This window comes from Cebus imitator, unplaced genomic scaffold (assembly GCF_001604975.1).
Source record: "Cebus imitator isolate Cc_AM_T3 unplaced genomic scaffold, Cebus_imitator-1.0 Scaffold31, whole genome shotgun sequence".
In the NCBI taxonomy this organism is placed as follows: domain Eukaryota; kingdom Metazoa; phylum Chordata; class Mammalia; order Primates; family Cebidae; genus Cebus; species Cebus imitator.
Genome location: NW_016107346.1, coordinates 4,020,166 through 4,034,596, shown reverse-complemented (window position 1 = coordinate 4,034,596; position 14,431 = coordinate 4,020,166). Strand labels below are relative to the sequence as shown.

The following is a 14,431-nucleotide window of genomic DNA, read 5'->3' as shown; positions in this document are numbered from 1 at the left end:
ATTTGATATGTATGATCTTGTTTAAACCTTTTAACAGCCCAGGAAATTTGGTTTTATTATTTTTATTTTATATATGAGACAGTTGAAATTCCACGAGATTAAATAAGCTTCCCAAGGTCACATTTTGTAAAATGCAAGTGTTCTAATCCCTATGTGGATAAAGAATCTTACCTATCCCTAACTGAATTGTCTACTTTGTGTAGATCTATAGCATCAGTTTAACTTGCAGTTGCCTTCTTAGCCCTGTGTAACAGGTTCTATTGCTAGTTGGTATTTGTTCACAAGATAAAAATTAATTTTAATATTATTTTGAAGCAAATATAATTATTTAGGAAAATATATCCCAAATGTAGGCATGCACCATACTCCAGCACCCAATAAAAAGCAGCAGTAATTGATTTACATTGCCAATGGGCTGTAGTTTTCTACATTGGCATGAACTATCCAATTTATTTCTGTTTACATCTGGAGTATTTTCAACTTTGACCTAGAAATACGCTGATTACCATTTCACTCCTTTAGATTTCAGTTGCCCATGGCAACCTTGAGTTACAAGGTTGAACAAAAGTTGTATTTTACTTGAGTGGTTTGTAATTTTGAACTTGAGTTCATGTTTCCTAGGAGTTGTTTGTCTATAGGTGTCAGTCCAGACTTTGGTTGTGGAGGAATCCAGTCTGAATTTGCTGTGCCTCCACTGGGACTCAGTGGGCTTTGTCAGTTTCTGAATAGCTTTTGTTTTCATTTATTGCGACTGGGTACTCAATTCACAGGGGTAATGTGAATTTGGAAACTGCACTCACTCATGGGTTTCTGGTTCCCTTTGTGGATGTTTTTTCGCAATGTGCTCCATGAATTATTTGCTTCCTTGCCTCATCCCCAAGATTACAGATTGGGTTTTCCCAGTTCCCATGTCAAGGGTGGGCACCCCTGGATCTATGCAGGGACTTCAGTTTCTGCACTCCAGCACCCAGCATTCTGAGGCCTCCTCTTCCATTCTCTCCCAGCCCCACAAAATGGAGAATCAATTCTGTTAACTCTGAGTTCCTTTGTTATTTCTGTGACTTGACGATTTATTACCCTTATATTCGAACTCAGCTATAAATTTAAGTAAATATGTATGTACTGTTTTATTTTGCATTTCCCTATGATTGGAATAGAAAAGGAAATTTTCAGCCAGCTATATTGACTCAAAGTCCCATTACAATTTGTTCTAAGGAAGCTTAGTAGAAAACAAATAAGCAAACAAAAACTGAAATGGTTAGGATATAGCATATGCTCCCATTTTCCCACACGCCACTTTCCAACGATCCTTGGGTAACCTGACTAACCTCACTCTGTAAATTTCATATGATCCTGTTATGTTTATTCTTGAAGTAAGATTCATGAGATTATTCTAAAAATAAGATGAGGACTTGCATGTTTGCTCAGGCTTAATTTTGAAACCACTCATTCTATGAATGTATTTTTTAATGCATTTCCCATTGTTTTTAATATCCACTTTGCTAACCAATGATGTTGAAGTTAAAATACTATAGTCCTTGCAGTAATTCTTTGTAAAATTTTCTTAGTCAATGTATCCCACATTCAGAGTTCTACATTTTTCTTTATTGTATTTTATAAAAACGATATTAGATTTTGTTTTCATTTTAGAATGCTATTATTTTTATGCTAGAAAATTTCACATTAATATAAAAATGAGAAATAGAAAAAAGATACTCATAATTCTAACAGTTTATATTTTAGTGTTTCTTTTCAAAGTAGTTTTGTATACTTTAAAAAATTGTCATAGTTATTATCACAGTACCTATACAACTATAGGTAAACTTTTTCATTTATCACAATAATATAATTATTTCTCCCTGTTTTCAAAGCTATTTATCGGTTAGTATTATTCGACTGCATCATATTTCTTTAAGTAAGAGCCTTATAATTTGTTTTACAGAAACACTTACGTTTTATTGATGTTTTTGCTGTTTCTTGGCTTGTTTGTTAATTTTACTATTTTCCCTAATCTTTAACAGTAAATTCCAAAATATTCTGAGCAAGAGAATTCCAGTACCATTATTATCATTCCTGCCTCTCAAAGGTTAGGAGATATATTTTAAAAGTGTTAAAAGACCGTAATACATTAAATTTTAAATATATATGGCATGTATTTTACATTTCAAAATTGCTGAGATTAAATTTCAAATGTTCTCACCACAAAAAATAAGTATTTGAGGTGACAAATATGTTAGTTAACTTTAATTTCTCCATGCTGTATTTATAAATCATGGCATCACTTTGTCCTACATAAAAACATTCAATTATAAATTGTCAATTGCATTTCTATATCTGTGTATGTACACACACATATGCACACACATACAACATATGATCCCAGAGAGGAAAAAACAATCATAATTGAAAATGTCTAATGAGAAAACAAACTGAAACAAGTGATCCTATGTGTATATTCAAGGTAACATAACCATACAAAGAATACAATTACTCTGCGTGAATTATAGCAGAGTAATATAATGGTGCATCCTTAGTGGGATGTATCTGATAAATAAAAAGAACTTCAAAAAAGTCTGAAGCTTTATTTGCTTATTGATAGGTCATATTGAAACTATTTCTGTATATATTAATATAAAGCAAATAAATAAATATGCTAATGTTATCAGAAAGCAAACTTTTTAGGAGAAGTATGCTTCAGTATTTACGGGTGAAGTGTCATGGTGTCTGAAACATTTTCAAATGACTCAACAAAAAATGTAGAGATAGACAATACATAATGCATATGTGGCAAAACATTGAAATTAAGGTGGTTTTCACAGGCTGGTTTTGTTTTATTTTTTGGTTGTTTTGCCTGTACAAACAATGCTAAAACAATGCTATTTTTCTGTACAAAAATAAATATTCTAGTGTATTCATTCTTATATGTTGGTGGGTTTGTTTCTATAGGCCAAATTCCCAAAAGTGGAGTTGCTGGGTTACAAGCTTCTGTTTTCCTACTTACAAATATTGCCCAATGTTTCAAAGTATCAATTTCTCAGAATGTTAGTGCTTATTTAAAGGGGGAGAAATTTATTTTATATTTAATTAATTAAATTAAATGTAATCAATACAATTAAATGTCCCTTGAAAAGGTGTGTCATTGTATTTCTCTGATTGCTAATGAGATGCTTTCATCTATGTTTCAAATATATATCTATATGTATTTATTTTCCTATCAATTGCTCTATTTATGCTCATTTTTTCAGAAAAATGCATTATTTTCATCTAGATAAAGGTATCTATATTTTTCTTTCTTACCTTTTTCTGTCTTCAGAAGGTCTCTGTACCCCATGATTATACAATTATTCACAATTATACAATTATACTTTTGGCACATTCTCCTAGACAACAGCAAATAACAATCCTAAGATTGTTATTGGGTTTATATTTTATATTAAGATCTTTCACACACTTCATTGGGCAAAATGACCTGAGTTGGACTGGAATTCCAAAACCTTGCAAATATCTATCTACACATTCTCCAGTGGCATTTTTTTTTAAAGTTTTATCAATTCTTCTTTGTTATTCCACTGTAGCTTATTGTTCTCTGGTTTCAATTTGTTTCCTTAGAAAATTGGTTTGATTGTCTCTGATTCATAACTCAGTAACCTGTCTTATTTAATATTTATGCCACATTTATGTTATACTGGGTTTCGTTTGTCTGTTTTCTGATTGTAAGCTAACCTTCATGAGTAACTTTGCTTGCTTCTTGGTCTCCACTTATGTTTATGTATCTAAAAGTTTTCCTTAACTAAATCAACTCTGCCTTTTTTAAAGACAGATTAAAAGAATGTCAGAGGGAGGAAAGCATCCCAAGTACAAAAATCTTTGATAACATAGGCAGAATTGAATACATTTGAATTTAACTGTATTGCCTTTTCCTGCTTAACTACCCAGAGTTTACAAAAATGACTAGTGAGCAATGTCTTTTGAAAACCCAGTTAACTGAGAAATTTAGAATTTGAGCCTGATTCATCAAATTGAAGAACTTGGCCTATAATAAAACAAACTGACAACAGTCTTCTTTATTGATATCTGAGCATATAATAATAACATCTTAAACTTAGAGGTTAAATTCAATCATATTCTTTCCTCTTTCTTGTTCATTTTCCAAAAAGAGATCTTATGAACTTAAGATCAAACAAACTCATGCTTGACAATGTTATGCTACAAAAACTCCAATGCATAGCCTACAAAATCACTTTTGTCTTGAAAATCTATCTGTCCTGTGGTGATTTTTTTTTCCCAAGAATATGCTTTGAGGCCACAGCAAGGAAAGCATGGGGCTAGCTGAGTTAGCTTATGAGTATTTTATGGGGCCAGGACACATATGAGATGCCTTTCTGTTCCCCTCACTCAAAGTTACGGCCATAATACTGCTGCCTAACAACCTACCACAAAAATCAGTAGCAAAACAATAAGCATTTGCTGAATTGATGAGTCTATGAACTGGTTCTGGTCTGGACCAGTCTCACCTGATCTCAGTAGACTTGTTCATACCTGTGGTTAGCTGGTGGTCAGCTAGGAGTGAGCTGGTTTAGAATAGCTTCACTTGTCAACTGAAGTGATGGAAAGGGTATAATAACTGGGCCATGTGTCTCCTCTTCCAGCAAGCTAGGCTGAGCTTGTTCACATGATGGCTGAGTAAACTTCTAACTGTGAGGGCAGAAGCACACAAGGACTTGTGAGGTCTGGACTCAGAACAGCATATACTTTTGGCACATTCTCCTAGACAGAAGCAAATAACAAGGCCTCCCCAGATTCAAGAAGATGAGAAATATACTCTATTCTTTGTTGGGATGAGCTGCAATGTCACACCACAAAGGTTGTGATTACAAGGAGGCGAGAATTACTGCCATGTGCACAACCAATCTACCATTCCCACCTAACACTCTGTTTCACTTGCATAGAACAGAAATTCAACACATATTAGAGTACAAAACCCAGAATGTGGCAATTAGATAGGATGATGCTGAACCCCAGAACAGAGGCAATCAAGAGGAAGCCCTGGTGATCTGTGGAGGACCATCTAAGCCTAGGATTGTGGGGAAGGAAAATTAGGAGGGATCTAAACTGGAATTCCATAGTTGGACCTAACTTCTGGAGTCCCCTGGTTAAAGCCAAATTTTTTTTTTATTGCATTTTAGGTCTTGGGGTACATGTGAAGAACATGCAAGATTGTTGCATAGGTACACACATGGCAGTGTGATTTGCTGCCTGCCTCCCCATCACCTATATCTGGCGTTTTTCCCCATGCCATTTCTCCCCAACTCCCCACCTCCTGCTGTCCCTCCTCTATTTCCCCCCAACAGACCCCAGTGCGTGATGCTCCCCTCCCTGTGTCCATGTGTTCTTATTGTTCAACACCCATCTATGAGTGAGAACATGTGGTGTTTGATTTTCTGTTCTTGCGTCAGTTTGCTGAGAATGATGGTTTCCAGGTTCATCCATGTCCCTACAAAGGACACGAACTCATCGTTCTTTATGGCTGCATAGTATTCCATGGTGTATATGTGCCACATTTTCCCTGTCCAGTCTATCATCGATGGGCATTTGGGTTGGTTCCAGGTCTTTGCTATTGTAAACAGTGCTGCAATAACCATTTGTGTGCATGTGTCCTTATAGTAGAATGATTTATAATCTTTTGGATATATACCCAGTAATGGGATTGCTGGGTCAAATGGAATTTCTATTTCTAGGTCCTTGAAGAATTGCCACACTGTCTTCCACAGTGGTTGAACTAGTTTGCACTCCCACCAACACTGTAAAAGTGTTCCTATTTCTCCACATCCTCTCCAGCATCTGTTGTCTCCCGATTTTTTAATGATCGCCATTCTGACATGAGATGGTATCTCAATGTAGTTTTGATTTGCATTTCTCTGATGACCATTGATGATGAGCATTTTTTCATATGTTTGTTGGCCTCATGCATGTCTTCTTTTGTAAAGTGTCTGTTCATATCCTATGCCCACTTTTGAATAGGTTTATTTGTTTTTTTCTTGTAAATCTGTTTTAGTTCTTTGTAGATTCTGGATAATTAGCCTTTTGTCAGATGGGTAGATTGCAAAAATTTTTTCCCATTCTGTTGGTTGCCGATTCACTCTAATGATAGTTTCTTTTGCTGTGCAGAAGCTGTGGAGTTTGATTAGGTCCCGTTTGTCTATTTTGGCTTTTGTTGCCAATGCTTTTGGTGTTTTGGTCATGAAGTCCTTGCCAGCACCTATGTCCAGAATGGTTTTGCCTAGGTTTTCTTAAAGCCAAATTTAAATCTGCTAGGGTAAAGTTTATAAATTCTCCATGAGCCCAGTGGGGCTCATGAATGTGATTTTAATTGATTGCCAACAATAAACACTCAGGCTCTTACATAAAGATGTAGATTTCTGACTTCAATTGAAAAACCAAACTCTGAAAAGCATCAGCTAGAACTGAGTTGTTGGTATGCCCTTTAGACAGAGCCTGCCATCTCTAGCTCTTCAGAACCCCCACGATTCCTACTTTCTGGCACACAGCCTGCTTCTCTTATTTTCATGACTTGCCTGGTCCCTGTAAACATCTGAGTTTGCAACCCTTGGGCTAGAATAGCTCTAGACCACTTATGGATAGGGCTTTGTTGGAATAGAGCCAGAATCACCCCATATACTTTATATATATATATATATTTTTTTTTTTTTACAACGAACAAGTATTTAGTTTATAAGAAGAAAAAGCAAAAGGTCTAAATTGGAATGTAATAAATACAATTTTGAAATTAATTAATTAATAATGGCTTTATAAAAAGAGTGAAATATATGGCATTTAATATAAGTCATGAGGCAGTGACTTAGTTTAGAATATATAATACTACTGTCCCATGATAAAAGTTTACTAAAGTTGTAACTTAGCCACAACTGGGTCAATTATTATAAATTATTTTTAAAAATTATTAAAATTAAATTGCTAAAATTTAAGTTCGTCTTAGAATTAAATTATTAAAAATGTTCAAAAGCATTGGTTCAGGTATTTGACATTTTCTCATGTTTTACTTCTTTTTTTAATAAAAAATAGCACTTCTCAAGCACTATGGGGTCTTGTCCACCAAGAAGCATTAACCTAAGAGAAATTGTCTATTGGTCAGGTACCATATATCCATAGCTGAAGGTTCCCCAGTCCAACCTATAAAAGAACAGCAATCTGTTGTTTTCTTAAAACAGGGTCACTTGCTTGTCTCCCTTCCCTATCTTCCTTGGAAACACATGTGCTACTGAATTAAAATTGAGGTGAATTGATGATGAGGTCTGAATGGTAGTAAATGGAAGCTGTCAAACACCAGGCTAAGATTTCACTCGTGCAATAGAGTGTGACACTGTAAAAGCTCCACTTCCTTCTAAATTGTTGGAACAGCAGGGAAAGAACTGGCAATTGTGTTCTGTTTGCTGCTCCAGTGTCTCATATGTGCCAACATGGAGAGTAGGGCCCTGTTGAAGGTGCTCCGTCACAGTCATGTGAGTCCAGGGCCCTGAGTGCTCCCCACAGTGTGTTTCTTCCTCAGCTTATAAGAACGTATACGCTAACAAATAATAGATTTTAAAATACTCCACATTTTATATCTGGGGAGAATAGTTGACTTTCAATACTCAGCCTAAGCCATTTTTACCAGATACCATATTTATTTTTATTTTTTATTTTCTATATTTTCTTTTTCTTTGATATTTAAAGAATTTTTATAGATTTTTTAAACTCTCAACTTTTATTTTAGATTCAGAAGGTACATGTACAGGCTTGTTACATGAGTATATTGCGTGATGCTGAGGTTTGGGATACAAATCATCCTGTCACACAGATAATGAACATAGTACCCAGCATTTAGTTTTTCAAGCTTTGTCCCCGACTCCCTCTCCACACTCTGTTAGTCCCTAGTGTCCATCATTGCCATATTTATGTCCGTGAGTACACAATCTTTAGCTCCCACCTATAAATAAGAATGTGTGGTATTTGGTTTTCTGTTCCTACATTAATTTGCTCAGGATAATGGCCTCCAGCTGCATCCATGTTGCTGCAAAGGACATGATTTCATTCTTTTTTATGGCTGCCTAGTATTCCATGTTATGTACATACCATATTTTCTTTATCCAGTCTACCACTGATGGGCACCTAGGCTGATTTCATGTCTTTGCCATTGTGAATAATGCTATGATAAACATACAAGTGCATGTCACACACCTTTTGATGCAAAAAAAAAAACAAGTCCTTTGAACTAGGTCCGTAATCCATTATCTGAGATTCTTGGGGCCCGTTGTTCTTCAGAATTCTTAAATTTTCTGATTTTAGAAAGGCAATGTGGTGCATATGCCATAAGCATAACACTCCAGGGAGACCTGAGTCATCCTCAAAATCAAGCAAATGAATATGTCTGCAGTTAACTGCACAAATAGTCATATGATGGGGTGATATATGAAATTATACACATTTCATGTATCATCATCCCAACATCAGTTCACGTCAATGAGTTTACACAAATTTGCAAGGAAAGAAAAGAAAGAAAACTTCTGGATTTCAAAACATTGGGATAGATAAGGTTTTACTTAATATAAATTAAATAATTTAGTATTGGCAAAATTTATCTGGCATGGAAGCAACAGTGAAAGGAGTTGAACTAAAGAGGAAAATGCTGACACTCTCTAGAAAGAGGCTAAGACTCAGAAAGACAGATGCCTTGGGGACCGGCTTCACCCTGGCATTCCAGAAATCAGAACAAGCCCCAGAAGTTACCCTGAGAGATGGAGGATGCACAGCCAGGATCAAGACAAAAAGTAGAACTGGAGGCCGGGCGCGGTGGCTCAAGCCTGTAATCCCAGCACTTTGGGAGGCCGAGGCGGGTGGATCTCGAGGTCAAGAGATCGACACCATCCTGGTCAACATGGTGAAACCCCGTCTCTACTAAAAATACAAAAACATTAGCTGGACATGGTGGCGCGTGCCTGTAATCCCAGCTACTGAGGAGGTTGAGGCAGGAGAATTGCCTGAACCCAGGAGGCGAAGGTTGCGGTGAGCCGAGATCGCGCCATTGCACTCCAGCCTGGGTAACAAGAGTGAAACTCCATCTAAACAAACAAACAAACAAAAAATGTAGAACTGGGGTCTAAGGGCAGAACCCAGACAGGGAGCTGTCAGAGTGGCCAAAGCAGATCAACCACCTTGGCATCCCCCAAGAGCTGCTGAGAAATGCAGGAGCTCGGGCCCCACACAGGCCTCCTGAGTCAGACGGAATCAAGATCAAAATTCCAGATGATTTGTGTGCACCTTAAAGCTTGAAAAGCAGGAGGAAAAAAAATCCAGGTTTTAAGGCCATATCTTAAAAGTTGCCTCAAAGCTAATAAGGGTGTGTGGGGCAAGTATTTAGCCTTGCATGGTGTTTCAAGGATTATGCTCCCTGGTTACCAATTGATAAGCAGAGAGAATTTTATTTAAAATTCAAGGTTTTCGCTTGGGCTCAGCACAGCGCAGCTGCCTAGCAGACAACTCTCCCTGCTGCCCACCTTCTCTCCCCATCTACCAGAGAATCGCAGCTTTTGTGCTATTTTATGACTGAGACATCCACGTAAGTCTCCATTTAAAGAAAGAGTTCCAAGGACTTTAAACCATCTGAAAATTCTCCAGGGCATAAAATAGACACATTAAATGACAGTTTAAAGGGTAGCTAAAATAGTTTACAAGGCAAATAAAAATTAGAATGAAAAATGAACCAAAATAAAGAGGTGGTGAAAGAAGTCAAAATAAGACTAAAGCTGCACATCCCAAAGCCCACGCCACACTCCTCTGTCTACTCAGCTTCTTGGTTAGCTTCCCCTAGCCAGGGTCATGGCTGACCTTGACACGCTTACCCATCAATGGTTCTCAACCCCTAAATGTAAGAATTTCAGATCATTTTATATTATTTCTGACACCTTTTTCTCTTTTACCTTTTTCTTTTCTTTTCTTTTCTTTTTTTTTTTTTTTGAGACAGAGTCTCACTCTGTCACCCAGACTGAAGTGCAGTGGTGCAGTCTCGGCTCACTGCAAGCCCTGCCTCCCGGGTTCAAAGGATCTTCCTACATTTGTATTTTCTTTTTTGTACTTTTTTGGAGAGATGAGGTTTTGCCATGTTGACCAGGCTGGACTCAAAGACAGGGTTTCACCATGTTGGCCAGGCTGGTCTTGAATTCCTGACCTCAAGCAATCCACCTGCCTCACCCTTCCAAAGTGCTGGGATTACAGGCNTTTTTTTTTTTGAGACAGAGTCTCACTCTGTCACCCAGACTGAAGTGCAGTGGTGCAGTCTCGGCTCACTGCAAGCCCTGCCTCCCGGGTTCAAGGGATTCTCCTGCCTCAGCCTCCTGAGCAGCTGGAATTACACGCACCTGCCACCATGCCCAGCTAATTTTTCTATTTAGTAGAGACAGGGTTTCACCATGTTGGCCAGGCTGGTCTTGAATTCCTGACCTCAAGCAATCCACCTGCCTCACCCTTCCAAAGTGCTGGGATTACAGGCGTGAGCCACCATGCCCTGCCTCTGACACCGTTTTTCAAAAGACCCGTGTGTGTGTGTGTGTGTGTGTGTGTGTGTGTGTGTGTTCACACGCGCATTTGTAGATACCATTATTCATCTTATTCCAAGTCTTTAGCCTTATTGTGCCACACATAACTTGAACTTGACTTTCAGCTACAGACAAATGATGTGTCCAGCTACACTTTGTTACATCTCCTCTATAGGTGACCAGTGAATGATATTTTAACTTCATGTATTCATCGCTCCCTTTGTACATCTCTTTCAGAGAGTTTCTATGGGGGCGGGTATAGAAACATAAACAACTTCAAGTCATCTCCTTGCTTGATGTCTCCCAGCTGCAGGTGGAGCTGGAGCAAGAATACCAAGACAAATTCAAAAGATTGCCCCTTGAGATTTTGGAATTCGTGCAGGAAGCCATGAAAGGGAAGATCAGTTAAGACAGCAATCATGGTTCTGCCCCTCCCTCCCTGTCCTCAGACCCTGGAAAAGTGAACCACAAGACTCCCTCCAGTGAGGAGCTGGGAGGAGACATCCCAGGAAAAGAATTTGATACTCCTCTGTGAATGCTCCTGCCAGGCCTTCAGAAATTTGCATGGCCACTCCAGTGTAATCAGACTCTCTCTTACTACAAAAATCACTGCCCAGGACCATCTACCCAAGAAGCATCCCTTAGCCTAAAATCCACACCAAAGGGAGAGTTCCAGAGGAATCCATGCAGAAGTCCCATGCCCAGGCTCCATGTGTCACTTGGAAACCTCTGCAGGTCTACTAGTGAAGAATGCATGTACGTGAGATTTTTGTTTTCTTTCTAGTAGTAAATTCAAAGCAAGCAACTTGCTGCCTCCATGGAACTTTTAATGAAGGACGGTGTCTTCTTTGAAGAAAATTGAGCTCATGTTTTTATTCAAAGCTCTGGTGTAAAGTATTTCAAAGTCATAGAAATAGTTTGAGAAATGCATAGCATTATTTAACACTATTGAACAGCTGACTTTGAGCATTTTTTTAACTGCCCCTCAACTACCATTATCTTCAAGTCAACGTGCATATTACATTATTTCATCCTTTGCTTTGCAAGCACTGGTGGCTTGCATTTTGCTAATTTATTTATCACAGAGCCATCAATGTATTTGTTGCTGACATGGTTTTATTAGATACTGTAGTGATTCAAATAAGTTTGTTTTCTATTTGGAAAAAAAAAATCACTTGATTATATCCTTATCCAGTGAAGCCATCCCAAGACTTAGCAATATGGATTGTACATTTTGGCTGCATGAGCAAGTGGGCCACATATTTCCAGCCAGTGTGCTGTCAGAATTGATTATTTGCACTCAAAGTCTGGGTATTCATTGGTTGTTCGCCTGAAATGATCAAATAACTAGAAATGGTCTGTTGAATAAAAATAGTTGAGCTGATATATGTTAACCAGATATTCAATCAGAGTGAACAGGTTCCAGTGGTTATTTTGCTGTTTGACATTTCTTATGGTTCATTTATTTTTAATATAGAGAGGAAGATTGAATATTTATCTAGAGACTACAAAGACCCACATGTAAATGATAGGTATTATCTCCATGTATATATGCACCCACTTAGTCATGTAAGTGCATATACACATACACACACATGGGTGTAGATATGTGTTTATTAATTGACAGTGACCCAGATCTCTTCCACAAGACTTAAAACCAAATTCAGGGATAAATGGATAGAGAAGAAAAGGGTCAAACATCTAGATTACATGGATTGAGGTTAAGTTATATGGAGATGCTAAGAAATAATTGATGAAGCCATTGATGCAAACTGATGTAGATTTAGAACTTAGAATATAAATTCAATTTATATTTTGCAAGATCAAAAATTAGATGTTAATTATCAGATTTTAAGCTTGTTTTAATGGTCAAAAAATTAGGACAGAAATATGGACATTTATTAGTACCTTCCATAATTTTTAAGACTGACACATTTCTATTTTATTCTAACATAAAAAAAATCTTTCATTATATATTTACTAAGTACATTTAACTCACTTAACTGTGTCTCTGTAAGTTCCTATTTTAGGTGGCATAAGAGAAACAAGTTATGTCAAGGCAAAACTGATCAAAAGCATAATTGAAAGTTCTGAAAAAAGAAAGAATAATAATATATAGAAAAATGTAACTTAGAGAGTAACACAATGAACACTGAATTTAAAGCCCAGAAGCCAGATGCTTACAGTTTTATTTTACTTTAAAATAAACCTGTCTGATTGTAGCTTAACGAAATATCTTAAAATGCAAAAACCAGTTGTGTCCTGAAAACTGTGTTTCAAGAATTTAATATTTTTATGAAAATTATTTTGTTTAACTTTAAGCAATAACTAGAGATCACAATTAAATTTTAATCAAAATGAAGGCTTAGTTCAAACATAAGAAAACAGTGTTTAATTAAAAAAAAAATCTAGTAAGATGCAAGGGGAAAAATCGCATCCTCTTTGGAAATGATGATATTTTGATCTGAAGGGTTTGGGGTGTTAATTAGACACTTAATAAAACTTAACTTCCACTGAAAAAGAAGTCTTTTGTAAATCGTTCTACTTTTTGCACTTTGAAAGAAAGGCATTAATCATAAAGAAGCAAGAATGGTCAAAATTGAATGCTGCATTTTTATAAACAAAATTACAGACTGTCTGAAATTGCAGAAGAATGAACTAACAATAGCATTCATAACCAAACACAATGGTGATTATTACAGAACATTGTATCACATTTTAGTCCAGAGATAGACTAAGGTTGAATAACCTTGACTTACACAAAACTGTTTTGGTAGTTGGATTTCATTATCTTAGTGAATTTAGTCATTTTACAATATGTTTATATTTGGCCATTTACTGTAATCACATTTTTATATCTGTACAATGACACTTTCTGCAGTTGTGGGGTAGTGTGTAACACTGTCCATCTTGCATCATTGAAACTACTACAGTGATACTATCATTTAATAATATTAATATTACTTGAAATAGGCTAAGATAAAGAAAAGGGGTCTGTATGATGTGCAGTTTTGTGCCTTTATGTATTTGCCTTGTTCTTTGTTGAATGTGTGAAATTCTGTACTGTGGTTTTCCCTATAATAGAGAGTAGAGCTATGTATTAAATTAGACTGTGTCTCTCTGATACCTTTACACTACTGAGACTAGCGTGGTTTTGGCCATGTAAACCAATTTTCAAAGTTCTAATGACATGCCATGTGTTTTTGGTTTTTTACATTTCATTTTAAAATTTCAGTATCACCATACATTAATTAATACTCCTATAGTAGATAAGCAGTCATTAAGTAATTCCAAAAGAAAGGGCCATTGCTTGCATTACTTTGAATTTAATGTTGCGCTTGTGCACTGTATTAATATTGTTTGTGATGGATTGGACATTGTGACTCTTGCCTTTTAAGAAGAAACAAATGATAGGACAAAGTGTTTGAAGCTCTTAAAATGTACATATTTTGGTTCTTCTATCTCAAATTATTTAAAATGCATAATTCACATTTTTGTAATAATTCTATGCAATTTTGTGGCATGATGTTTCTTCCACTTGTAATTTTATGTGCTTTCATCATAAATCCAAAGGAAACAATAAAAATTTCTTAACACAACTCAGTTGTTATTTTCTGGTGTCAGAGCCAATCTGCTTTTGACAGGCAAAGTGGTGGGAGGGGGCATAATGCCAGTCTTTAGGGCCATTGTGCCCGCCCTGACAGGGCACATCTGTGCCTGTAAAGGATATTGGGATGCTGCAATGTGTGTGCCAGAGGACACAGTTGTCATTGCTGTCATTCCACCACCCTCCATCCACGGAGCAGCATTACACTTGCTGTTGTTTCCATAATGGAGAT

The 14,431-nt window shown here is 36.7% G+C and overlaps 1 protein-coding gene across 2 annotated transcripts in view; it reads left to right on the top strand.

The window, feature by feature from the left end:
• The window catches only part of PLCB1 (phospholipase C beta 1), a 731,248-nt gene extending 717,057 nt beyond the window's left edge, over positions 1 to 14,191 (top strand). For both annotated transcript variants that reach the window (XM_017523921.2, XM_017523922.2), the window contains one exon: positions 10,900 to 14,191. In XM_017523921.2, coding sequence (XP_017379410.1) covers positions 10,900 to 11,001 — 102 coding nt within the window. In that variant the 3' untranslated portion in view covers positions 11,002 to 14,191. The remainder of the gene's footprint in view (positions 1 to 10,899) is intronic.
• Positions 14,192 to 14,431: the final 240 nt, after the last annotated feature.